Genomic DNA, 27884 nt, shown 5'->3' on the forward strand with positions numbered 1-27884 from the left:
TTCCTGGAACAGGAGCTATACTTTGTCCGGTCAAAAATCTAAGGGAAAAATAAACTGAACCGCGGCTACATCAGGCCTAGATATGGCCTACATCCTGAAACAAATGGCACAACGTTTGGCACAACCGGGGGCAAAAACATGTTAAAACAAATTCTGGGGCTCAAACTTTGTTGTACATCCAGGGTCCCATTGGCCAAGCTTTGCAGTACGCGCTGTGATTGGCTAGCGGGATGCTTGATGAAATTAACTCATAAATAGCTCACTTCACACTAGGTGTGATTTTTATTAAATTTTTTTGTTGCAAACTATTCAGTGAACCAATCAACGATATGGTTGTTTCCAAACAGGAACAAGACGCCCTCTCAGACGCAGAAGAGCGCTGTGAGGGTCTGATCAAGAGCAAGATCCAGCTGGAGGCCAAGTCCAAGGAGCTGACGGAGAGGCTGGAGGACGAGGAGGAGATGAACGCTGAGCTGACCGCCAAGAAGAGGAAGCTGGAGGACGAATGCTCTGAGCTGAAGAAGGACATCGATGACCTGGAGCTCACCCTGGCCAAAGTGGAGAAGGAGAAACATGCCACAGAGAACAAGGTGTTGTAAGACATTGGTTATCAAAGTGGGGTCCTGGGGGAGTTCCAGGGGGTCCTCGGCTAAATGGTAGTTAGGAACCAAATGGACCCTAACAGTTCCACTTGGTTCCATTTGCACACAGATGTAAATTAACATTGACTTGACAATATAAATGGGGGTCCCAGAGATAGAAATGCCATTAAATGGGGGGATCAGTAGCCTACGAATGTCAAAGTGGGGGTCCTTGACATGAAAAAGTTTGAGAACCACTGTTGTGAGAAAAAGCCCCTATGTGAGTTAGGGCCCATACTGCACCTGTGGGTTGCAGATACATTTTTATGGGTTGCAAGTGAATACCCCCTTTATTTTTGTTCCCTTAAATTATTATTATTTCAAAAGATTTTCAAAAGATTTTCAAAATGATTCCAAATTTAAGGTTAAAGGTTAAAAAAAAAGAAAAAGAAAAAAACATTTTTTTCAAAAGAATTCCATAAAAGAAAAACGCAATTAGAGAGAAAAAAAAAAACTTTTAAATAAGTAGTGAAAATATCAGATCTACAAGCTCACAACACATTGCCTGTAGATCGGATATTTTCTCAAGCATGTGAATGAATCCACTGACTGGATACCTCATTCCAGGTGAAAAACATGACGGAGGAGATGGCAGCCCTGGACGAGAACATCTCCAAGCTGACCAAGGAGAAGAAGGCTCTGCAGGAGGCCCACCAGCAGACCCTGGATGACCTGCAGTCTGAGGAGGACAAGGTCAACACTCTGACCAAGGCCAAGACCAAGCTGGAACAGCAGGTCGACGACGTGAGTATTCTGAAGCACTTTCTTTGTCATAGCGCTGTCCCCTACGCTAGGGGACCGGTCAGAGCACACAGTACACCAATAGGCGGCCCGCGGGCTATTTGCGGCCCGCAGGGGGCTACTGTCTGGCCCCCACCAACCCCAGTAATAATGATGGTATAAGAGCAGCAACAACACTAGTATATCGTCATTGTTGGGTGGAAACCTCATATCTCAAAATGTGTACGTTCTTTCACAAAGTAAAGCCCTGCTTCATCATACGAGGCCGTCGCACAAAAGTAGTGAAAACAGCAGATCTACAAGCACACAACGCCTCGCACCGCGAGGCGTTGTGTGCTTGTAGATCGTCTGTTTTCACTAGTTTAAATCGTTTTTAAAATGATAAATGCAAAACAAACGGTTTTGGACATACAAGATTTTCACCCGACAACGACGATATCTGACCTGTCACTGGAGTAGCGGGAACGCCACCGTCGCCCCCTGCAATGTTGTGGCCCTCGGCTTGGTACTCTAGACATAATTCGGCCCTTGGGGAAAACTTATCGGGGAACCCTGCAGTACACCTTTCATGTGGAAGGTTGTGGGTTCAAACCCTGCCTGGGGTCTACGTCAGCCAGGTCGTGGGTCCAAACCCTTCCAGCCAGGGCGTCCCAACTCCAAATCAAGTGGGTTCAGATCTGAGCCAAGTCTCCTCAGGAGGTGCGCCTGATTGAACGTAAAAAACAGATGATATATCAACTCTATGACAATATTATTGTCATAGAGTTACTAGTATGTGGAGCAAGAGTATTAACCGATGGACGATAATAATAATCCATTCGTGTTAGAAGCATTTCATTCATCATTGTTCAGCTGAAATGATTAGACAATTTCGTATGTGTGTCTTATGTGGCAGAAAACGTGTGATAGCATGTGTGATGTGTGATGTTTGATAGATTACAGTGCCAAGTATTGCTGGATCTCTTCTCCACTAGTCCCTTCCTTACATGTTGTTGACGAAATAGACATTATATTTAGTCATAGTTTTAGTCAATATAAACTTAGCTTTTATTTAGTTTTCTTCAGAGAAAAAGGTTACAGACATTTTTCGTCATCAACACCGATTGGGCCCATATTGTATTCTTACTGACGCTGTTTCATTTGTTAGCTTGAAGGATCTCTGGAACAAGAGAAGAAAGTCAGGATGGATCTGGAGAGAGCAAAGAGGAAGCTGGAGGGAGATCTGAAGCTGACCCAGGAGAACCTAATGGACCTGGAGAATGACAAGCAGCAACTGGAGGACAGGCTGAAGAAGTAAACACATCTAAAACAATCATTTTAGAAATACATAAGAGGCCCTAAATGTGTGTAATACTCAGAAGTTCACTCGTCCTTGCATACTTGCTCATTGAATAATGCTGCATTTTTGAGGCCCTGATTGGCGAGTGCATTTGTAATGTAACAGTGTCTGAATTGTATGCACAGCACAGCAGTTTTCTGGAAGTAGAAATCTGAAAGCCAGATTTTAGTGGTAGTTTTCATAGTAAAGATCATAGTAAAGAACCATAGTCCATACAATAGGTTTAGGTATATGAAGAGTGCAAAAAAGAAACACCCAAGGAGTTTCATTATTAAAGGAGTAGTTCACCCCCAAAATTAATTATTACTCACGCCATGAAGACTTAAGTTCAATAATATTTTCAGTTTTTTGTCGCATTCCTAAGACAATAATTTGATTACAAAAAAATACCCCCATTGATGATGAGGGTTAATTTACTATAATACATTTTCTGTCTTAGGAATGCGACAAATACTCAAGTCTCCATGGCATGAGTTAACAAAAAATAAGTCATTTTGGGGGTGAACTACTCTTTAAGCTACTACTTAAGCTTTGAAAACATATCCACCACAAAATATATATATATATATATATATATATATATATGTGTGTGTGTGTGTGTGTGTGTGTGTGTGTTTGGTGGAGAGGCTCTTTAATTGTACTGTACAAAAATATAATCATATTTAATTTAACAGGAAGGACTTTGAGATCAGCCAGCTAAGCAGTAAGATTGAGGATGAACAGGCTATGGGTGCCCAACTCCAGAAGAAACTGAAGGAGTTGCAGGTAAACTATGAATGTAATATAACATGTAATTATGCATGCACCGCTATAAAATTGTTAATTCAAGCACAGATCTCCACCAGGGAAAATGTGAGTGGTTAAGGCTCATGTATTAATTGGAGGATGGATCGCACACAGTGGCAAGAGTTGCTTTTTCTTTCTTTATTATTACATGGGTGAGAAACAAACGTTTCGGCTATCAGCCTTTTTCAGTGTATCTCTGTGATACACTGATAATAAAGAAAGAAAAAGCAACTCTTGCCACTGTGTGCGATCCATCCTCCAATGAATACATGTTGATCTAAAGGGACACCGCACCAGTCAAGTCAGAGCGCGGTGGTAACCAAAAGGTCTATTCATGGTTAAGGCTCATACCATAGGCTCTGGTTTCTGACAGCGAGCCCTGGGTTACTGTAGATCAATTAGACAATTGCTGCATGTCCCTGATGACATGACTCTTTCCATAATGTGGACTATCAAAAAAGGAAGAAAAAGCCCCCAAAACTGGTTTGTGCAAATCTGTTCATGCCTCCTTGAGTTACTGCTAACTGACAGACAGACAGACAGACAGACAGACAGACAGACAGACAGACAGACAGACAGACAGATGTGGGTGAAAACGTTGCCTCCATGGCAGAGGTAATAGCAAAGTGCTGGGTTAAAAATCATCTCAGTCGGGTGGAAACCTCACACTGTAGTTACTTTTCAGACTTCAAATTCAAAAATAGCAGATCAGTTTCAAGCTTGTGGATCTGCTACTTTTGTGTGACGCTGCAGAATGATCAAGTAGACTTGACTTTGTGTTGTTTCTGCCCCAACAGCAACAGTAATGTACGTTTAATTGCATTCTTCAGGCCCGTATTGAGGAGTTGGAGGAGGAGCTGGAGGCAGAGCGCGCGGCCCGGGCCAAGGTGGAGAAGCAGAGAGCCGACCTGTCCAGAGAACTGGAGGAGATCAGCGAGAGGCTGGAGGAGGCCGGCGGAGCCACGGCTGCTCAGATCGAGATGAACAAGAAGAGAGAGGCCGAGTTCCAGAAGGTAAAAACCCCAGGACAATAATCCTCTCATCCTAGACTCTTCTCCCTCCTGGCCCCCAAACTGTGGAATAAACTCCCTGTCGCACTTAAAACAACAGACTCCCTAGCTTCCATTAGAACTACAGACTCACTCGTCACTCCCTAGCTTCCACCGTGGTCTGAAGACCCACCTCTTCAGACTCCAGAGTACTTACCGTAGCACTCGCCTACCCTCAATGACCAATATATGAAAGATAGATAGCATTCTTAGGTCTTTTTGTACCGGTATATAACGTTTTTTACTGATTACGTGCTTGGTCTACTCAAGTAATTTTTTCTAGATTGATATTTCTATGCATTTGATGTTTTACCTTGCTTATTGTAAATTGCTCGGGATTTAAGAGCATCTACTAAATGCCTAAATTGTAAATAAATTGTGAATTGTAAGGTGCGTCGGGACCTGGAGGAGTCCACGCTGCAGCACGAGGCCACCACGGCCACGCTGAGGAAGAAGAACGCGGACAGCGTGGCGGACCTGGGCGAGCAGATCGACAACCTGCAGCGCGTCAAGCAGAAGCTGGAGAAGGAGAAGAGCGAGCTGAGGCTGGAGCTGGACGACGTGGTCTCCAACATGGAGCAGATCGTCAAGACCAAGGTGAGTCAGAGGTCTCCAACATGGAGCAGATCGTCAAGACCAAAGTGAGTCAAACCCAAGATGGCGATAGCAAGATGTGGCAATTCTGCAGATCGTTAAAGGAGTAGTTCACCCCCAAAAATGATAATCAATATTTTGATTACGATAAACGTATACCCCCATTGCATCCGGAATCAATGGGGGTAAATGTACTATAATCCAAATTTTGTCTTAGGAATGCGAGAAATACAAAAAACATATTATTGAAGTTGCATGATTAATCAATGATGAGTAATCAATAGAAAAAAAGTTATTTTGGCCATACAGCACTGAGCCAATACAAACTAATAGTCTACGTGAGTGTGCTCCCGGTGTGCATATCCGAACGCACCCTAAGTACACTTGGTTTTCACCTGTACCTGAAGGTAGCCACGACAGCACAGCTGTTGGGGAGGGGATGATTTTAGTGTGTCACTAAAGTGGTGTATTTCGATTGGGCCTTTTGACTCACATTTTGACTCAAAATACACAGGGAAGACATATTTGCATGTTATTATAACCACACCCAGAGGTCTATAAGAGTAATGCTAACTGCACAGACACATACACAACAGAACAAGGCACCACCGCTTTAATACCAAGGTGATTCAAAAGTCTCCAACGTGGAGCAAATCAACGAGACCAAAGTGAGCCAAACGTGCTAATTACAGTATGTAGAATCAAGTAAGAACGATCATGTTGATTCATAATACATTGATGTTAAGAAAACAAAATGTTTTCCAGACAAACTTGGAGAAGATGTGTCGCACCCTGGAGGACCAGATGACTGAATACAGAACCAAATCTGAGGAAGGTCAACGATCCATCAATGACTTCACCATGCAGAAAGCAAAGCTTCAGACTGAGAATGGTACAGTATGACGCCGTTCATAATGACCTCAACATGACTGAGAATAGTAGGACTCAATGAATGAATGAATGTCTTATTGTACACTCAAGGTCCATAGAAAAACACAATTAGTCTACATTACATACAACAATAGACATAAATAATAATAAATAAATACAATTAAATAAAGCCTGGCATTTGTGACAGTCGTAAATTCAGGCTTTCAAGCCAATGCCCCCTAAGGCTAGAGGAATATTTAGTGCATCTTTTCACAGACCCAAACCACACATGAATCTATGCATTCAGAAGAACAGCCGGCAAAGTGTTTCTTGCTGCCAAAAAACATATCACTCACACTGCACTATCTAGCATCATCAGTTTCTGGAAACTTGCCTCTTTGTAGCTTGACCACAAGTGGGCAGTGGTGTACAGTAAACTCATATAGGCCCACTGTAATAGAAAAGCGTGCAACTGAGAATAGTACGACACAATGCAGGTCATGTTGTTGTATAAGTTAAACTAATTGAAGTTTGATGACTGTACTGTACTGTACTGTACTGTACTGTACTGTACTGTACTGTACTGTACTGTACTGTACTGTTCTGTACAGGTGAGCTGATCAGGCAGATGGAGGAGAAGGACTCTCTGGTCTCTCAGCTGACCAGAGGGAAGCAGTCGTACACCCAGCAGGTTGAAGACCTCAAGAGACAGCTGGAGGAGGAAGTCAAGGTAGAATCATATGCTTCAATAACCTGGTATTAGTTAAACAATGGGAACACTAGAGGAAAGTCAGCACACAACTGCACTCTCCTGTCTTTTTTTTAATTTATTTTAACCGAAAGTGAACAGCGCTTTGTCCTAGTAGGGCTTCATCATTACCATAAAATCATTCATAAAATGATTGAATGATTGAATACTTCATTAGTCCAAAAAATTATACTGCACGGAAGTACAGTAAAACCCTTTAGGCTAAAAGATAACACATCCTTTTTGTATGTATTTTCTTTAGATAAAAGTTCATAAGGTGTGGATTCTTCTGCTACTAACTAAACCCTAACCCTAACCCAAAAGATAAATTAGACGTTGGCCCAAACTAGTGAAAATAGCAGATGTACAAGCTTGCAACACGTCACTTCGCACCACGCATGCAAGCTTGTGGATCTACTAGTTTCACTACTTCTATGGAAGTTATTTTATTCGTGAAATACTTTTGAATGTTGTTGTAGTTTTTATTTGATGAAAATGTGAGATTTCTTCAGTTTTTTTTTATTTGTCTTTAGATAGTTTTTTTTTTTATTAATAAAAGAAAACTTACTTACAAACCCCCCAAAATTGGGACCCACTGTTTGGGAAACAGTGAACTAAACCCTTTCCCCTCACAAAAGGCGAAGAACGCCCTGGCCCACGCGGTGCAGTCTGCCCGCCATGATGCTGACCTGCTGAGAGAACAGTATGAGGAGGAGCAGGAGGCCAAGGCGGAGCTGCAGCGCGGCATGTCCAAGGCCAACGGGGAGGTGGCTCAGTGGAGGACCAAGTACGAGACTGATGCCATCCAGAGGACCGAGGAGCTGGAGGAGGCCAAGTAAGAACATCTACTTCTCATTCATCCCTGGCATCTGTTTCACCTTAGACTTCAGGGACGTGCTGGGCCCCTGATTCAGCCCGGGAAAAAGAGTTGGAGAGGCCCTCATTGCACGCTATAGAGAGCGATCTCTCTCTATAGCGCTGCTGCTACTGAAAGATTTGCAATTTCAGGGTTAGGGTTAGTGACAAGCCAGTGGGCCAATTATTGTACATGAGTTATATTTCGTTGTTGTCGGGTGGAAACCTTGTATGTCCAAAACCATTTGTTTTGTGTTTATCATTTTAAAAAATGATTTAAACTAGTGGAAACAGCCAATCTACAAGCACACAACGCCTCGCTGTGCGAGGCGTTTTGTGCTTGTAGATCTGCTGTTTTCACTACTTTTGTGCAACGGCCTTGTATGATGAAGCAGGGCTTTGCTTTGCGAAAAAATGTACAAATTTGAAACTTGGAGATACAAGGTTTCTGCCCGACAGTGACGATTTACTTTGTTGTCCGCCCAGACATTTTTTTTTTTTCTTTTTCCTAATGGCCGGCCTGGAGCGGCCCGGGAATGAACCGGCCATTCGGGAGTTGTCCCGCTTTTCCCAATGGCCAGTATACGTCCCTGTTAGACATGAACCACTTTAACCATTAATGTATACTTTGTCAATTCAAAACATAGCCGATATACAAGCTCATATAGTCCCATGAGCTTGTATATCTGCTATTGTTTTGAAAAATCATGAAAATGCGTTGAAATCTTTGAATACATATTTTAAAGTGAACGTTTGTAACTCAAATCTTTCTTTCTCGCGGTCCCTAGGGAACAAAAATATTTTGAGATTGGGGTCTGCGGTCGAATACATATAATTCTAGGGGTCCTTGTTGTGCCAGGGACCCCCAAAACGGAAGATTTGTGTCAAAAATCAAATGTATTATTATAATTTGAATGTTTAAAAATGTTTGACAATAGCAGATGTACAAACTCGCAGTGCGGCACGAAGTGACACGCAATGAGCTTGTATATCTGCATTTTTTAAATAGCCAACAGATAAATGGATTATGTGGTTAAAATGATAGTGATGCTGTATCAATTACTTTCGCTGGGGACCCCCTGGGGGTCCCCTGGGGGTCCCTGGACCCCACTTGGAGAACCACCGCGGCTTAGCTGAAAGTCATTGTTCTGAGATGACTGGAGAGACACCTGATGTATTGTTTTTGTGTGAACCCTGTCAAACAGGAAGAAGTTGGCCCAGCGTCTGCAGGACGCAGAGGAGGCGGTGGAGGCCGTCAACGCTAAGTGCTCCTCCCTGGAGAAGACCAAGCACCGGCTGCAGAACGAGATCGAAGATCTCATGGCCGACGTGGAGAGATCCAACGCTGCCGCCGCAGCTCTGGACAAGAAGCAAAGAAACTTTGACAAGGTACAACCAAGCCCCCAGAACCCAGGGCTATACTTGAAGCGCAAGCGATGGTGGCCAAAGCTGGAACTGTAGGCGGGGTGAAAAATACATGCACAAGCAAAAGAGCGCGCCGCTGGGGTCTGCTATGGGGTTCAATGGACGTCATTTGACGTTTGTGACGTTCGTGACGGTCGTGACGTCAGACGTTCGCCGACGTCAACATTTTTGGCACATACTTATGTGCCAATTTCCCCCAGAATGCACCTGGATTAGCTTCTTCCACATGCTTCAAAATGCCACTGAGCAACTTCATTGAAATGAATAGCTGGGGCTGTCAGCTCTCTATTTATATATATATATATACTCTATGGGTACAACTTTAGAAAGACAATATAGGACATATAGTTGCTTCTCAATAGTGTAGCGACCCAGCAAAAGACCCGGCTGTAACTTGCTTACTGGCAGTGTGCATACAAACACAGACCTCTTATAGATGGCACAGAGCCATGTCATAAACATATGACCTGGGGGAAATTCTATGCTGAAACTATCAAGTGAAAAGTAGCTTACTGTGGTTTAGTGACTTAAAACATACAGTATACCGGTATAGAACAAGCTAGCTCCCTTGGTGTTGCCTGTTACCTGCCAGTCTGCTGAGTTGGAGACCGGCGTTCGATTCCAGCTCTGTACACGAACCAATACAATATGTTGAATTGCCTGATCCAACCTGACGTGTTATCTAACCAGGTCCTGGCTGAGTGGAAGCAGAAGTACGAGGAGTCTCAGACGGAGCTGGAGAGCACCCAGAAGGAGGCCAGGTCTCTGAGCACTGAGCTCTTCAAGCTGAAGAACTCTTATGAGGAGTCTCTGGACCATCTGGAGACCATGAAGAGAGAGAACAAGAACCTCCAAGGTAATGAGGTTTCATTCATCTATACATTAGCGACTTTAAGCAACGACCGCTACGGCAACGGGTTAATGGATCAGCGCTCGATAGATAAACCTGCTCACTGTCGCAGCTGTCCCTACAACGGCAGAAGCTCCCTTTCCATGTAGTGGCTACAACGTCATAGCAGCCATACTCCGCCTGGTGTTGCCGTCCTGAAAATCATCGTCCTATTATCTACCTAGAGCATAGAGCAGGGGGCGTCAACCCCATTTCAGGTCACTCACGGCCAGATTAGGCAAAATGAGTCATCTTGAGGGTTGCACCTGTTATTAATGAGCAAATGTGCGTGAAAACGGATCAGCACATAACCCCACCATTTCCCCACTTGAAATCACACGTTAGCAGACAAATGTGGAACAGCCTACTCTGTATACTACTCTATATATCTACAAAATCTTTCACATAATAAATTGTGTTTCTTAATAATAATCCCATACTTTTGAAAACAGAGGAGATTTCTGACCTGACCGAGCAACTCGGTGAGGGAGGGAAGGCCATCCATGAGTTGGAGAAGGCCCGAAAGACACTGGAGCAAGAGAAGGCTGAGATACAGGCTGCTCTGGAGGAAGCCGAGGTGAGAACTGTAACAATACGCTCCAAAGCAGAGTTGTTTTGACAGCAAATTTTGATTTAGTTTTAATCTTAGTCTTTTGAACTCAATTCCATTTAGTTTGAGTCATATTTTTGTCATTTGAAATGTTTTTGTTTTAGTAAGGTTTTGGTCAACTAAATCTACAGTTGATTTGGTCGACTAAAATGTATTTTGGCAGGCCTTGATGGCCTCTTAATGCCTGATTTTACACTTGGTTCCATGCTGAAAATAGCTGATCTACAAGCTCACAACACGCCACAGCACGACGCGTTGTAAGCGTATAGATCTGCTATTTTCAGAGCGTATAACACCAGAGCGCAGCCAAGCATAAAATGACTACTGGATCTCTTCTCCACAATTCCCTCTAAAACATCTTAGTCCAGTTTTTATTTGTTTAACGAAATTGTCAATATGGCTTACTTTTTATTACGTTTTTGTCAGTGAAAAAAAAAAAAAAGGCTGTCAACGAACATGTTTCGTCATGGTTTCAGTCGACAAAATGAACACTGCTACCAAGATATCAGAGTTCATCGGCGCAACGTTCAGACACATTTGTCACGATGTCGTGCGGTGGTGTCCGCTCCCCACAGGGCTCCCTGGAGCACGAGGAGGGGAAGATCCTCCGGGCTCAGCTGGAGTTCAACCAGGTGAAGGCAGACATCGAGCGCAAGCTGGTGGAGAAGGACGAGGAGATGGAGATGGCCAAGAGGAACCAGCAGCGCGTGGTGGACACCTTGCAGAGCTCCCTGGAGTCAGAGACCCGCAGCAGGAACGAGGCCCTGAGGCTGAAGAAGAAGATGGAGGGAGACCTCAACGAGATGGAGATCCAGCTCAGCCAAGCCAACAGGCAGGCGGCCGAGGCCCAGAAGCAGCTGAAGGGGGTCCACTCCCACATGAAGGTATAGTTAGTATGTTCAGTGTTGGGAAAGTTCACTTTCAAAATGAACTAGTTCAAGTTCAAGTTCAAAACTTCTAAAATTAACTAGTTCATTTCATAGTTCATAATTATACATTTTGAACTAAAGTTCATGGTTCCCCAAAATGAACTAACTTAGTTTTTTTTCGTTATTTTTTTAACCATAATATTTTTATACTTTTGGCTATTCAAGTGTATTTTTTAGACATTGCTGCAAGCTATTATTTGTCAGAATTATAATTAGTTCTTTTTCGTTCTTTTTTTAACCATAATATCTTTATACTTTTGGCTATTTAAATGTATTTTTTTTAGACATTGCTGCAAGCTATTATTTGTCAGAATTATTGACACAGCCCATATAGAACCACACACGCTGCCATATCCAGCCCAAGAAACCGTAGAAAGGGGGGAAAACTTTATGTACTTCTTAAAATAAATGTACTGTATCATGCCCGTTGCTAAGGTATGGCAACATGACTGGTGTCTTGCACGCGCGCGAAGACACCAGTCATGTTGCCATACCTTAGCTTTTTCTGAACTGACGCCTCTGCGCCCCCCTACTAAATGGTACTGATCCCAGGATAGACAAGCTCAGATAGATAAATAGATGACGTTTCTTGAATGGTTTCATGTTTTATCAGGACTCCCAGCTGCAGCTGGACGACGCTCTGCGTGCCATCGACGACCTGAAGGAGAACACGGCCATCGTGGAGAGACGCAACAACCTGATGCAGGCGGAGCTGGACGAGCTGCGCTCCATGGTGGAGCAGACGGAGAGGGGACGCAAGCTGGCCGAGCAGGAACTGCTGGACGTCAGCGAGAGAGTCCAGCTGCTGCACTCACAGGTAGGCCATCAGTCATCAATGGAATAAACACAAATTAGTCAACATTAAAGGTAGGGTAATACTATACGTGTTGGATAAAACAAACGATTTCTTGTTTAAAAAGAAAAGCTCTGTAAGAACCATAGATATAAACAGAAATTTACATTTTCAGGTTGGTCGGCTATTTCAGAGAGTTCCCATTTCTCAGCCTTATGCCTCATTCACACTACAGATATATAGTTGAACGTTTAGCTTGGTAATTCAATGTAATCTCAATGGAAACCAGCTTTAAAGCTTTCAAAGCTTTGTTTGGAGCATCTCCTGCATCTTTAAAGCTGGTTTCCATTGAGATTACATTGAATTACCAAGCAAAACGTTCAACTATATATCTGTAGTGTGAATGAGGCATAAGTTTAGATTCTAAAAATGTCTTCTAAATCTAGGTTTTCTGAAAAAACTACGTATCATATATTTATTTATTTATATATATTTTTTTTTACAATGACAACAATTATGTTGCTACTGTATATACTGTACATAGCAACAACTACTCCGAAAATGTTCCCGGATTGAAAGAAAGGGGTTCATGTTCTAAATGGATTAATAGGCTACATAACCAAAATAATCACTTACTGGACCTTATGTCCTTGTGCGGGCCGTTCTGGCCGTGACGTTAGTTATCTCCATACATGGAGTTCCTGCTCATATTGACACTCATAAAGGGACCTAAACACAAAGCCAAATGTAGGAGCGGTTAGCACCGTTCAATAGAAAACCTAAGAGGAATTTATTCTCATAAAACGCTGCCATGTTATATCGACAAGCATTTATGTTTTTTCATGTTCATGTCTTTCCAGAACACCAGCCTGCTGAACCAGAAGAAGAAGCTGGAGGGAGACACGTCGGGGCTCCAGGGCGAGGTGGACGAGGCGGTGCAGGAGTGCCGCAACGCCGAGGAGAAGGCCAAGAAGGCCATCACGGACGCCGCCATGATGGCCGAGGAGCTGAAGAAGGAGCAGGACACCAGCGCCCACCTGGAGCGCATGAAGAAGAACATGGAGCAGACCATCAAGGACCTGCAGCACCGCCTGGACGAGGCCGAGCAGATCGCCATGAAGGGAGGCAAGAAGCAGGTCCAGAAACTGGAGACCAGGGTGAGAGTAGTGTACTGTATAGTTAACCCATTTAGAACGGGTACACATTTTGTGTATCATTATTTTATGCTTTAACTATTGAAAAATAGCAGATATACAAGCTCACAGCGCGGCACCGAGTGCCGCGGTGCGAGCTTGTAGATCTGCTATTTTTGAAAAATCGTGAAAATTTGAATTTTGACCCGATTCTATAAGTGTCTTTTGAATCCTTCTGAGATTTTTGAAAAAAACCCTATGTTTCTATGTCAGCAATCTGTCCAGCCATCGTCAAAGAAAAGGTCCTTTTCACTTAACTGGAGCTCAGTTAGTCTGTTCTTGAGAGAGTCAGTGGTTCTCAAACCTTTTCATGTGATAATTGTATTTATTTGGCCACGGACCCCCATTTCAAAATATCTAGTTCCAGGGATCCCCAGAAGCAAAATTTTAGTTACAAACGTTCGCTTTGAAAATACATATAGCAGATCTACAAGAAGAAAAAAAAATAGCAGATCTACAAGCTCGCAGCGCGGCACTCGGTGCCGCGCTGTGAGCTTGTATATCTGCTATTTTTCAATAGCTAAAGTTACTAGGGTCCCTCCACCTTGGGCCCTGGTAACTCAGTCCCACTTTCCTACCCCTTGTGACGCCCCATGTAAGAATAATGTACTGTATAGTTAATGAAGGGAGGCAAGGAGCAGGTCCAGAAGCTGGAGACCAGGGTGAGCACACACACTCCTTGGCTGGCAGACCACAACCTCCGCCCCTGATTTCCTACATGACCCTCTTCTAGCGCCACCATCAGGTTGCTTTTTGCAGACTTTTATCTCCGGCACCGTTGCCCCTATCCATGCCAAACTTTGCACACACACTCCTTGGCTGGCAAACCACAACCTCCGCCCCTGATTTCTCACATGCACCTCTTCTAGCGCCACCATGAGGTTGCTTTTTGCTGACAACATACATGCGACCTGACGGTCGCATATCTCCCGATTAGGGAGTCTTACTGCATGGTGTACTGTATAGTAATGAGACCAGGGTGAGAGCGGACTGACCACACACACACACACACACTGGGTTTCTAAATACTACTTCATATACTGTATTGTTAGTGTGGTTGCATAAAGGGCAACACACTATAGCAGGGTTTCCCAAAGTGGGTGCCGTCCAGGGGTGCCACGGATTTGATAATATTTGGAATCGATCAATATCACTTCAGTTTAACCAGTTAAACTTAGTAGAACAGACCTCTGAGTTGCACTGCAATGTACTTTCCCCGTGACATACTGTATTTTAAGGGGAAAGATTTGACACAAATGTAAGGTACTGTAAAGTAATAAAAACTAACTAAAAACTTCATAGAGTAAACCCATTGACTTGAATAAGAAAATGCAAATTTGTTTGGTAGATGCATATTTTAGTCCAACTGTTAGCGACTGGCAAGACTACACTAGGCTACTGGAGCATTTTAATAAGGATTGGAGAAAACAAACAGAGGGAACCAAATCAAAGCCTGGTAGGCGAGGTTACAATTTCCTAGCATTGCATCTTTCTAGTTGTATTTAAATTTCTGTTTAGATTTTAGGCAGAAATAATGACAACTTAAATATACAAATTACTGACACATTTAATCATGTTATACTTTCCAAACATATATATCTAATATCGGAAATAGCTGATCTGCAAGCTGTGACAACACGTCACAAAGTGACGTGCCTCCAACTGCAGTGGTACAGTATGTGTTGCTATTTATAGGCTTCATTCTTGCAGTGTGATCTCTGCCTTAATATTCGACTCACTCTCTTTTCCCTAAACGCACGCTACATACAGTACTCAGGCATAATGCTTACATTTTATTCATACTGTATACTCAGGCATAATGCTTACATTTTATTCATACTGTATACTCAGGCATAATGCTTACATTTTATTCATACTGTATACTCAGGCATAATGCTTACATTTTATTCATACTGTATACTCAGACATAATGTTTTAGTTTAATCATACTGTATACTCAGACATAATGTTTTAGTTTAATCATACTGTATACTCAGACATAATGTTTTAGTTTAATCATACTGTATACTCAGACATAATGTTTTAGTTTAATCATACTGTATACTCAGACATAATGCTTACCTTTAGTTCAAACGGTATATTCAGATAATAATGTTTTAGTTTTATTCAAACTGTATACTCAGACATAATGTTTTAGTTTTATTCAAACTGTATACTCAGACATAATGCTTTCCTATTCAGGTGAGGGAGCTGGAAGTGGAGGTGGAAGCAGAGCAAAGAAAAGCCGGTGATTCTGTGAAGGGAGTTCGTAAGTACGAGAGACGCATCAAGGAGCTCACCTACCAGGTACAGTCCTTAACCCTAACCCTAACCCTAAAGGAGCTCACCTACCAGGTACAGTCCTTAACCCTAACCCTAACCCTAAAGGAGCTCACCTACCAGGTACAGTCCTTAACCCTAACCCTAACCCTAAAGGAGCTCACCTACCAGGTACAGTCCTTAACCCTAACCCTAACCCTAACCCTAACCCTAACCCTAACCCTAACCCATCAAGGAGCTCACCTACCAGGTACAGTCCTTAACCCTAACCCTAACCCTAAAGGAGCTCACCTACCAGGTACAGTCCTTAACCCTAACCTTAACCCTAAAGGAGCTCACCTACCAGGTACAGTCCTTAACCCTAACCTTAACCCTAAAGGAGCTCACCTACCAGGTACAGTCCTTAACCCTAACCTTAACCCTAAAGGAGCTCACCTACCAGGTACAGTCCTTAACCCTAACCTTAACCCTAAAGGAGCTCACCTACCAGGTACAGTCCTTAACCCTAACCTTAACCATAAAGGAGCTCACCTACCAGGTACAGTCCTTAACCCTAACCCTAACCCTAACCCTAACCCTAACCCTAACCCATCAAGGAGCTCACCTACCAGGTACAGTCCTTAACCCTAACCCTAACCCTAACCCTAAAGGAGCTCACCTACCAGGTACAGTCCTTAACCCTAACCCTAACCCTAACCCTAACCCTTGACCCCCCGGGAACAGAGACCACTGTCAAATAGAATGGCCCCTCGCCCTCTGGTTCCGTCTCTTCCGTCTGTTCCAGAGGAGCAGACGGAGGGGGGAACGAGGGTCAGAGATGATCTTAGTGAGGAGTTAGAGATCGACGACTTGCTTTACTCTCCTCCTCCTCCATCTTCATCATCAACACCGATAGCGGGAGTATTAAGCCATAAGGGCCATAAGGGCACTTCACCTTTGTTTCCTGAGCAGTTGAAATTGGGGTTTGAAGTTACTGAGGAGTCCACTGCTACTGGCCCTTTAAGTTATTCTCAAATGTCCTCCTTGGCTACATCTAGTCAGTCCCAGTCTAATTCATCTCTTCATGTGCATGCATCCACAACATTGGAGAGTTTTAATAAAGTTCTATTGACTTCTCTTTCTCCAACAGGAGGCGCCCACGGGAGGTCTGGTGCGAAACGGTCTAGGGTTATGATGAATGTAACATCCTTACAAGGGTTGATCCTTGATCAAAAACTATCCTCTGAACCCTCTCATACTAGTCCTGCTCGGCCAACACCAGAACCTACTATGGGGGCCTCCATTGGATCTACTGTAACACCTTCATTCTCTTGTATACCAGCTTATCACAGGGCCAGACAGGGCAAAAAACTGCTGGACTGGAAACTCGAAATCAGGGAACGTGTGGTAGTTCTGGGGGACAGTAATTTGGCACGTATTCCCTCATCTAATCGTAAAGGCATACAAATTGATAGCTACCCTGGAGCGGGCTTCTATCATATGTCGAAGCTCTTTGAGATGTCGGAGGTCCACGCTGAGGTGGAAATAGTTATTATTTCGGTGGGGATAAACTGTAAAGACTTGGATGTTTTTCAGACTGCACTCAAACAACTCAGCATGATGCATCGGGAGGCACAAAAAGTGTTTCCGAATGCATCTATTTTTTTGCCTTTGATTAATTTTTCCAGATTTCTTACGACTAAGCAGAAGACTAATTTGAATCACATTAACAGCTACATTAAAGCACATTTTAAACATCTTAAGACTGTTCATCCTGATCAGTTCAATTGTACAAGGGATTCGGTGCACTGGACACAGGGCACAGGAAAGTTCATATTTGACAGTTGGTGCACACAGCTAAATTTTCAATAGAGTCGCACCATAACTTGGACTCTACATTGTATAGACACACAGGTATGGCCCCTTCTAGTTTGCTCGAATCCCCTTCACGGGATCAGCGACCTAATGTATTGTCGGATTCTGTGCCTTTGACCTCCACTGTTCTGTCCCATTTGACGCAGCCTGTTGATGCAGTATCACCTCCTCTTTTAGAAGTGGGGAATTCTCCTGGTGTTTCTCAGCCTGTTCAACCTGTGGTTCCATTATCTCCTTCTCCTGCTGAGATGTTTAATTCCCACTCTAACATAATGAATTTATCTAGGTCTTTCCGGCTAACGGCCATGCAGACTCAAGTATTAGAGAGAGGTCTCACTTTTGTTCCGCGCCCAGAGAAACAGGACTGGGAGGAACTCAGACGGGACACTTATAAATATCATAGAAGACTTAAATTAATTGATTATTTTCAGGATACAGAAACTGATGGTCAGATGCCGTTTGTTCTCCCATCCAGCTGGGAACCTCAGAGCTCCCAGCTGGATGCTAGAATAAAGCGACTTATACATTTGGACAATCATGTACTTAACAACTATGATTGCCCATCTGACAGAAAGGATAACTTGACTGCATTAGAAAGGAATAGTCTTAGGGAATTGAGGAACAACAAAAACATAGTGATTAAATCAGCCGATAAAGGTTCAAAGATTGTCATACTGGATACTTTCCAGTATGTTTTTGAAGCAAACAGACAACTTTCGGATGCTAGATATTATAGACCCATTGCAGATAGTATACAGAAACAGACACAGGAGAAATTAAGGGAGATCATTACAACACTTTATCAGAGTAAACATATAACCTCACGACAGAGAAACTTTTTATTTGGACCAGATGACCCCAGACCTAGGATATTTTATTTACTTCCAAAGATCCATAAGGACCCCTTGACCTGGACAGTCCCCTCTAGAGTTCCTCCGGGCAGACCCATAGTCTCGGATTGTAGTAGCGAGTCGTATAACATAGCACAGTTTATAGATCATTTCCTTAATCCCCTTTCTATGTTACATCCTAGTTATCTTAGGGATACATATGACTTTCTGGCTAAGATCAAACCCATAGTAGTGCCCTCCTGTACCTATATTTTTACCATTGATATTGATAGTTTATATACCAACATAGATACGGCCACCGGATTGCAGACAGTTAATAGATTGTTTCAGGCACATCCGGATAACACTAGACCTGACCAAGCCTTATTGAAACTTCTGGAGCTTAGCTTGAATTGTAATGATTTCATTTTTAACGATAAACATTACTTACAGATACAGGGCACGGCTATGGGCAAAAAGTTTGCACCGGCCTATGCAAAATTTACATGAGCGAATGGGAGAGAGACGCTTTGGCAAAATGCCCCTTGAAACCGGTGATGTATTATAGATACCTGGATGATATCATTGGACTTTGGCCATACAGCCTACAGCACTTTGATAACTTCATTCGGATTCTTAACACACATCATGCTTCTATAACGATTAAATACGTTATCCATCCAACAGAAGTCAATTTTTTGGATACTACAGTATTCTTCAATCACATTGACTCGACACAAAAGCAATTGCATACTAAGGTGTACTTTAAGGATACCGATACACATGCATTACTACACAAACATAGTTATCATCCCAAGCATACATTTCCTGGTATAGTTAAATCTCAGATTATTCGTTTCTATAGAATATCTTCATCTACACAGCACTTTAATGAGGCAGTACACATATTATTTATAGCCCTTCGTAAGAGAGGATATAGTAAGAGGTTCCTTCGGACCATAAAGAATAGTACGTTGGCGGTTCTCTCTCCCACTCGCTTAAGGCCTATGGAAATGTCCCTTGATGGCCAGGTAGATGTTGCATCTCAGCAGGATTTGGCTCTGGCTCGGGTGGCACCTACCTTTGTAAGTCCTTCGATGTCCACAAGAGGTCACCAGAGACCTTTCTCTGGCCCTGCTGTTGAGATCGATCTGCTTGTATCTCCCAGTGTTCAACAGGTGGCTGCTGATGCATCCTTTTCCTCTTCAGTCACTCAATCCCCAAATAATGCTAGTCTCATTCCTTTTATAACTACATTCTCCCATAGGCTACAGCCTTTACATCATGCATTTAAACAGAACTTTACAAATACACAACAAACATATCCTGCACTGGGTACTTATAGAATCATATCAGCACTTAGAAAGAACAAGAATCTTGGGGACCTTTTGGTACGGTCTGCTTTTTCCTCCCTTCCTGTCCAGGCTTTAGGGTCATTGCAGAGAGAGCACTTTAGAGCCAGGAAATTTATTAGGAATCCATATAGTCAAACATCAGCTCCCATTTTGGATTCTCTTTCCCTTAATACTCCAAACATAGTCTATATTATTACCTGTACACGGTGTCAAAAACACTATATTGGAGAAACTAAACATCCCTTACAGGTACGACTGAGGCAGCATCTGGGACAAATCAAGGGTACAACGGCCCAAACAACATTGTATACACATTTTCGCTTGCATTCTATTTCCCATTTAATCATCACAGGTTTAGAGTGTGGAGTTCGATGGACCAGCGGGCAGCGAAAGCTTTTTGAGCACAGATGGATAGCTACTTAAAACAGTGGTACCCAATGGGTTGAATGAGAAACCATAGTGAGAGATTTGTGATATACTGTATATGTTTTGGCTTTTAGGTATGTGCACACTATGGAGGATAAACCTAGTCCTATTTCTATTTTATAAATATAATATACATGACTATAGTAGCATCCACCATCCCGGTATTCTCTTATGCCTTTTGTAAAAAAAAAAAAAAAAAAAATATTTGTTAATAAAACTATAATTTGGTTTGTTGGCTTCCTTTCATGTTCTTTTTAAGATGGTATACCATTGTATGACCCAGGGATGCCCCCTTCCTTTAAAAAGGTTTTAATTGTAACCAGTAATTCTCATAGTGTGGGGGTTTCATGAGTAGAGGGCTTGCATTTTTAAGAATGTATTTTATTCTGGTTACTATTTGGGGGTTCCTTTACTCCTTTTATGGCAGTGAGTTGATGTTTATAAAAGGCATTATGCCCAGACGATATCTTGCATCCTGACGCTTTTTGAAGGGGTCTACTCAAGTCTGCTGGTTACTGTAAAGCATGGAGTGTCTGATTTTAAGATCAGCTACAAATCCTAACGAAGGGGCCTATTCAAGTCTGGTAGTTACTGTAAAGCATGAAGTGCCTGGTTTTAGGATCGGGTACGTTGGATTTGTCGTATTGAATAAGTGTCAGTATGGGATATGGAATGTTGGGCCATTAACACATACTCATCTTGACATAAAAGGACTTCTGTTAAATCTTGAGGGCTGGTCTGAGAGACATAAATATAAATATATATAATGTCTTTTTATGAACATTGTTCATCTTTTTATCAGGGCAGTTGTAGAGGTTCTTGATGGGCCAGATTCCTGGAATGTTGGGACCCTGGACTATGGTCTAAAGAACCAGTCCGAGAGACAAAAAACTTAAGTTTAGTTTCCTAGAATAATTGTTGTTCTTCCTACTGGGATGGTTGATGACTGCTGGGTATGCGGTCTAGTGTTAAGTGGACTCAGGGGGTTTGACGTCCCTGCCTTGCACAGTCTCTTAGGTTCAGGTGTAGTCACACAGAATCACCACTCATACTCATCAGTGGGACTTTAGGATTTATTCTTCTATTATTATTATTAGTATTACCATTAGTATTATTATCATCATTATTAGCATGACTATTATTAGTAATAACAATATTATGGGTCTAGTTTGAAGCAGTGATGTCGGATGACAGAAACCCCTCATAGGCCAGAGCAAATGAACAGTCCTCTGTCGCATGAAATACAACCAGTCCATTATAAATCCTAACCCTAACCCTAACCCATCAAGGAGCTCACCTACCAGGTACAGTCCTTAACCCTAACCCTAACCCTAACCCTAACCCTAACCCTAACCCTAACCCATCAAGGAGCTCACCTACCAGGTACAGTCCTTACAGGAGATGTACTGTAGAGCAGTGCTTCTCGACCTGTGGGTCGGGACCCCCAGGGGGGGTCCCCACATTATATTGGGGGGTCCCCACAGATGATTAGCTTAACATGCAACATTGTTTTCTCTCTCAACAGTAAACAAACCAACATAACGTTTAAATGTGTAGAGGGTATCTGCTAAAGTGACAATTTAAGGACTTTTTAATACCTCTAAAATTCCAAATTAAACATTGGCCAAATTGTCAAATAATAGAGGCAGAAATTGTGAAAATAGCCGATCTACATTGTGAGCGTTGTGAGCATGTAAATCGGCTATTTTCAAAATAGAACCAGGTTATACAAAATGTAATGCCTCAACTCTTAGTGCTCGTCAGGGTGGGGGGCTCCTCCATACCTCAAAAACCTGATCAACCCCCTACAACCCCACCCGTTCAGATCAGCCAACACAGGGATGCTGACAGAAGCCTCGCTAAAAGCCCCCCAGGCACCCAAACTGTGGAATAAACTCCCTGCCGCACTTAGAACAACAGACTCACTCCCTAGCTTCCGCCGTGGACTGAAGACTCACCTTTTCAGACTCCACCTAAACCCATAGCACTACTGTAACACTCATTGACCATACATGAAGCTTTTTTTGTAAAGTGTTTTAGAAACTTTTTTTACTGACTATATTGTTTTTCTAGATTGATATTCATATGCATTTGTTATATTGTTGTTGATGTTCTGACATATTATCTTGTTTATTATAGTGATGTATTATCTGCTTTTTGTAAGTCGCTTTGGATTAAAAGCGTCTGCTAAATGCCTAAACTGTAAACTGTCTAAACTGGGGTCCCAGTCAAAAAGAAAATGATTATTTAGTTTTGTTGATATTAAAATATCAACGAACATGTTGAATTAATGTCTTAATGCAGACGGAGGAGGATCGTAAGAACCTGAGCCGCCTGCAGGACCTGGTGGATAAGCTGCAGCTGAAGGTCAAGTCCTACAAGAGAACTGCAGAGGAGGCTGTGAGTGTTTCAGCCTTTCAACCACTGTTCACCTTGTTCCTGGGCCCTCCTCCAGGGCGGCGCCATTTCCCCTTTTCTCTGCTGCTCAGTTCAACGACAAGCTCACAGTCACAGAGCTTGTAGATTTGCTATATTCAGTAATATATTGGCGGGGGAAATGTTTTGAATATATTTGAAACATTTTAACAACACACATTTTGTAGGGGGGACCCTGGCATAAAATATGTTCAGATGGGGATCAGTGGACAAATAGGCCTAGATATTAATCTGGGGGTCCTTGACAGGAAAAAAACAACAACAATAGCTGCTTATGATTAGCAGGCACGGCAACACTGATAAACTGGAAAGCCCTTGACGAGGTGAATAGGAATATTCAGAAATAGCATTCTGCACACCTACTATTAGTACACACACATCTAGCCTCTTGGAAGTTTGTTTTGACACAATCTGGGGAGACATTGTCAAAAGAAAGAAAAAAGGATAAACAGCGCCCTCCGCTGTTTTGTTCCTTAAGGCTCGAATACACTGCCCGAATTTTTGAGCCGATTATGCTGTCGACGACCAATTTTGGCGCTCGCCGACAAAAACGGTGATCTGCCACAAGATCGGGCTTTGCTCGCCGGGGTTTTACTCACTGTGTGTGAAACCCTCTGTGAGAAAATCTGCGCGCGATTCCAGCGCACAGCTTCCCGAATCCCCAGCGTTTCTATCAAGCAGCTTTGATATTTGTCTCTGTCACAGGCACAGCGCATCCATAAACTAGTGCGCTCTCGCTCTCTCTCTCTCTCTCTCTCTCTGTTTCTAATGGAGACGCGGAGAGAAAGAAAAGGAGAGAGAGAGGGGGGAGGGGGGGGGGGGGGGGAACAGACAGACAGATACGTGGTTCTCCTCCTAGTCCCGCAGCTGTTTTAATTATTTTAGCCGCCCGTACTGCAGCCATGTATTTAAATAACCTACCGGGCCCGATGCAGGGCTGCGGGTTGAAGAATTTAACATGAGGAGAGCTGGAGAGGACATTATTACGCAGCGGTCCAGCGGACAGATCACTAGTAGGCTAATATTGCTGTTAAATAGGCCTAATAGTCTGTTTCATGACTTTCATCATAATTATATAGGATGCTGTTTCATAGCAATATAAAACCATCTCACAATATGTGATAAAACCACGCAGCAGCAGCAGCAGCATTATGAAAACATGAACAGGTGCGGTGTGTGTGTGTGTGTGTGTGTGTGTGTGTGTGTGTGTGTGTGTGTGTGTGTGTGTGTGTGTGTGTGTGTGTGTGTGTGCGTGCATGCGTGCATGTGTGCACCCACAGCGAGAGGAAAATCATTAGCGCCCGCTCTTGTGCACAATTAGAATAAAAACAAATGTAATATTGGCTATGTATCGGGGATGCATCCTGGTGAAATATCTGGCAGTGTGTGACCCCCTGTCGGTGATCTGTCTTGTGATCAATCTTGTCGGCGAAAGCCACAACGAGACGATTTCAAGAAAGTCACTCGTGCAGTGTGAAATACTCTAATGATCTGATGACTTGCCGACCACGCAAAATCCTACAGTGTGTTCGAGGCCTTAGGCTAGCAGGGAGTTCATGAGAGATTAGTTTTGACAACACTCTGTCAATTGAAGGTTTTGGATCAAGTGTTTACATTAGATGTGATCAATCTGATCTGTTGTTTGATCAGGTTGTAAAAAGGCCTAGACCACCCCTCTGCACCTGATTAGAATTTAAATCAGGTTGGGTTTAATCGGGTTTATTTATATTTAGGTGTATACATGGATAATTTTAATCAGATCTTTTTTAAATCTTGTTTTAATCTGATTAAAAGTGTCCATCTAAATGCAGCTAATCATCAGGTTTATTTTAATCAGATTGAAAGAAAGCTGTCCATGTAAACGCAGCTAATGACATAACATTTTAAATAAATAGTGATTTCTATGCAGCGAAGAGGTGTGTGGAGTCTATCAGCTAATATTGAGTCATTGACACTAGCAGTTACTGGTAACTTAATAACATGTGAAGACAAGCCTAACCACCTTGAATAATCCCCCACACATATTCATTCCAGGAGGAACAAGCCAACAGCAGTCTGGGGAAGTTCCGTAAACTGCAGCATGAGCTGGACGAGGCAGACGAGAGGGCCGACATCGCTGAGTCTCAGGTCAACAAGATGAGAGCCAAGAGCCGCGACACGGGCAAGGTAGGCATCTGGAGGCAAACGTCACTATTTGACCATTTATTATTGTTAGGCCTAGAATTATTTAATACTTTAACTATTGAAAAATAGCAGCTATACAAGCTCACAGCGCGGCAACGAGTTCTTGGAATATATCTTTTTAAAATCAAACATTTGTAATTCAAATATTTGCTTCTGGGTGGTCCATGGAACAACATGTTTTGAGATGGGAGGTCCACGGGCCAAATACAAGTAATTTTGGGGGTCCTTGGCATGAAAACATTTGTGAACCACTTATTTAGAAGAAGGATTTATAAGACATAGAATCTGGTCAAAAATATTCAAAGACTTGCACAAATGTTCACGACTTTTCGAAAATAGCAGATCTACAAGCTTGTGAGCTTGTAGATCTGCTATTTTGTAATAGTTAAAGCATAAAATAATGGTTTAAGTGGTGCAAATCTAAAGTGACACAGCTTTGCGTTCAGGCCTAATAATGGGTGTTGTGAAACGTGAAAGTGAATTCTCTATTATTTTAATACAATAACAATCTTCTCTCCTCTTTACAGAAAGGTAAAGCAGATGAGGAGTGAGGCTCCCTGACAGAGCGTTCTAATGGGATTGTGTTTCTCTATGCAACATAGCAGAACAATGAATAAAGCAATCTAAAAGCATTCTGTTTGGAGTGTGTCCTGTGCCTACTTTCTCTGATGTACATGTAATGTAAAAGATGTTATAATTGAGTCTATAACTTGACATAAACTTGTTCCCAAAAAGCAAATCCATTACCCCATTCAATCCAGGAAATCATCAGTGTCATTTTAGATTTGAGCTATAGGGCGTGCCAACGGTGACGCAATTGCAGTTCTAGAGCGGCCATATTTTGGGTCAAACACAGGTGTTTCAATTGTTTGATTGGCATATAACTAATGATTTACAATACTGAATATGGATACAGTATTAATATATATCGTAATATTAAAAATAATATTTCATAAAATAATTATGAAACATAATTTCTCTATCACGCTATTGTTTACAAGCGTGAGTTCTTGGCAGAGTTGCAATAAATGTTCATTACTGTGCATACATACTGTAAAATATGAATATTTACTAAAAATGACAAATTACCTTTTAATAGAATGCCTAAGCATTTAAGATTTCAGTACCAATCACATTGATTCAAAACACACAGAAAGAACGTCACTGTCCACACTGGTTACTTAAGGTTAAAATATGAAAAAGTGATTTATTATAAAAATCATAAAATGTACATTCAGACTAGCATAACTATGTCTGATTCTTCAAGCAAAAGATAGATAAATGGGTTCCTAGGGAAGTAGTAGGCATAGTATTTTAAAACCTGTCAAACTGTACAAAATAGATGGCAGGCTACTGTACATGTTATCCAGTGTTGCATATCGTTTCCCCAAAAACATATAAATCAAAACAATCACCAAAAGAAAAGAAATGAAAGAAATGAAATAATAGAGGATCTTTAAACATTCAATATCTAACCCTACTCTATCTTAGTTGCCATTGACACTGTAAACACTCACTGCCTTACTTTAGAGGGTCCGTCGGCGTCACGTGTGTGGGAGTAGGAGGAGAAAGAGAGAGAGCTAGCTGGTTGCTAGCATGCGCTAGGTCGGCCATGTTGGCTGGGCGTCGTCGCCATGCGGTCTGCACATGCGGCCTGAATGGAGGCAGCCATCTTGGAGATCCACAGGAAGTAGCGTGTGCAGAGCAGGATGGAGAGGCACCCCCCGCTGGCTGGAGGAGGCGCTTGCTCAGGAGCAGGAGACCCTGCTGCTGTTGAGTGGTCTTCACCCACGTCTGTTGTCTTCACCGCTGGAGGGGGAGAGAGCGCGCATGCTCCAAATCTCACTGTCTGGGTATCTGGTTGATGTCGTCGTCGGAGTGGGAGAGATAGCGTGCCTCAATCCCACGGACTGGCAGTCCTGATGATGAGTCCGGCAGGACTCTATGTTGAGAGACCAAGTCGTGGTCACCAGGGCGTGGCAGCCCCTGGTGGCTGAGTAGTCTTTAGCCCTACTGTCCTGTTGTTGTCTGTTCAGTGATGTTTTTGCAAGAGAGAGAGAGCTGTGATCACCGGGGCATGACAGCCCCCGGTGGGTGAGTGGTCTTTAGCCCTACTGTTCTGTAGTTGTCTGTTCAGTGATTTTTTTTAAGAGCGTGAGGGAAAACCAGGAAGTCACTTATAAAGTGAGTAGGCGGGGCTTGTTCCTAAGCCCCGGAATGGGTGGGGTTGAGGCACAGTCTTTTCGGCAAACCCCCTTTCTTAGATGGAGTGAAATTAACTTTTTCCTGTTAACTTCTAAGGAACGAGATTTTCCTACATTTGACCAGATATTTGTAATCATCATTATTTTAGACATGTAGAGGTATCAAGCATCATTGTTTTATATCGTTCAGAGGGCAGATGGTTTAAAAAGTTAAATAACCAAAGAAATACATATTCGTACATGTTAAAATCAATGCATAGTTGATGTACATCGTGTTAGAATACAACACATATGTTCATGTTATGGAATGTTATTTCATTAAGCTTTAATTCGCCGCATTCCATGATTCATGATCTTCTACATGTGGTCTGAGAGGCTCAATACTGTGTGCACATGAAGAGAAGAGACCCTGGCAGGATGCCCCTTATCTTGATCGGCAGGGTAATAAAACACTATACTGGCACTTTGGAATGTGGTGTTGGGTGACACCATGGAGTAGAGAGTCAATATCTTTTTTGGGGGAAGAAGGGTACATTCAACCGGTCCTAACACAAAGGGTCCATTTGGTTGAATATGAGTTATGAATTTGTCGTGTCCATATCTAGCGTTCAGGCTACACCGCTCTAGGACTACAATTGGCAGACCCTATCCACCTCTTTCTGTGGGAATTTACTGGAGAATGTTTTGCACTGCACCACACTTCCGGTTAACAGCAGACATACAAGCTCACGTCGCGTCGCAGATGCAGCCGTTGTGAGCTTGTAGATCACACTTGGCTGCGGCGCCGGAAGCTCTGTCCAATTTCTGCGCAATGCACGATGGGATGTTGGAAAGTTAATAGCCTTCTGTATAT

General features: G+C 42.7%; 1 protein-coding gene across 1 annotated transcript in view; it reads left to right on the plus strand.

The window, feature by feature from the left end:
• Positions 1–25378, plus strand: part of LOC308282420 (myosin-7-like) — a gene marked incomplete at both ends in the record, with an annotated part of 44875 nt that extends 19497 nt beyond the window's left edge. The window contains 19 exons of the mRNA XM_080722765.1: positions 348–590; positions 1209–1385; positions 2530–2675; positions 3396–3486; positions 4338–4520; positions 4947–5153; positions 5916–6042; positions 6632–6750; positions 7407–7603; positions 8829–9012; positions 9739–9904; positions 10390–10514; positions 11123–11431; positions 12090–12293; positions 13130–13426; positions 15665–15769; positions 22512–22607; positions 24678–24809; positions 25355–25378. Coding sequence (XP_080578891.1) covers positions 348–590; positions 1209–1385; positions 2530–2675; positions 3396–3486; positions 4338–4520; positions 4947–5153; positions 5916–6042; positions 6632–6750; positions 7407–7603; positions 8829–9012; positions 9739–9904; positions 10390–10514; positions 11123–11431; positions 12090–12293; positions 13130–13426; positions 15665–15769; positions 22512–22607; positions 24678–24809; positions 25355–25378 — 3132 coding nt within the window. The remainder of the gene's footprint in view (positions 1–347; positions 591–1208; positions 1386–2529; positions 2676–3395; positions 3487–4337; positions 4521–4946; positions 5154–5915; positions 6043–6631; positions 6751–7406; positions 7604–8828; positions 9013–9738; positions 9905–10389; positions 10515–11122; positions 11432–12089; positions 12294–13129; positions 13427–15664; positions 15770–22511; positions 22608–24677; positions 24810–25354) is intronic.
• Between the last annotated feature and the right edge of the window lie 2506 nt (positions 25379–27884).

This window comes from Nannobrachium achirus (genome assembly GCF_963921795.1).
Source record: "Nannobrachium achirus genome assembly, chromosome: 3".
Classification (NCBI taxonomy): Eukaryota; Metazoa; Chordata; class Actinopteri; order Myctophiformes; family Myctophidae; genus Nannobrachium; species Nannobrachium achirus.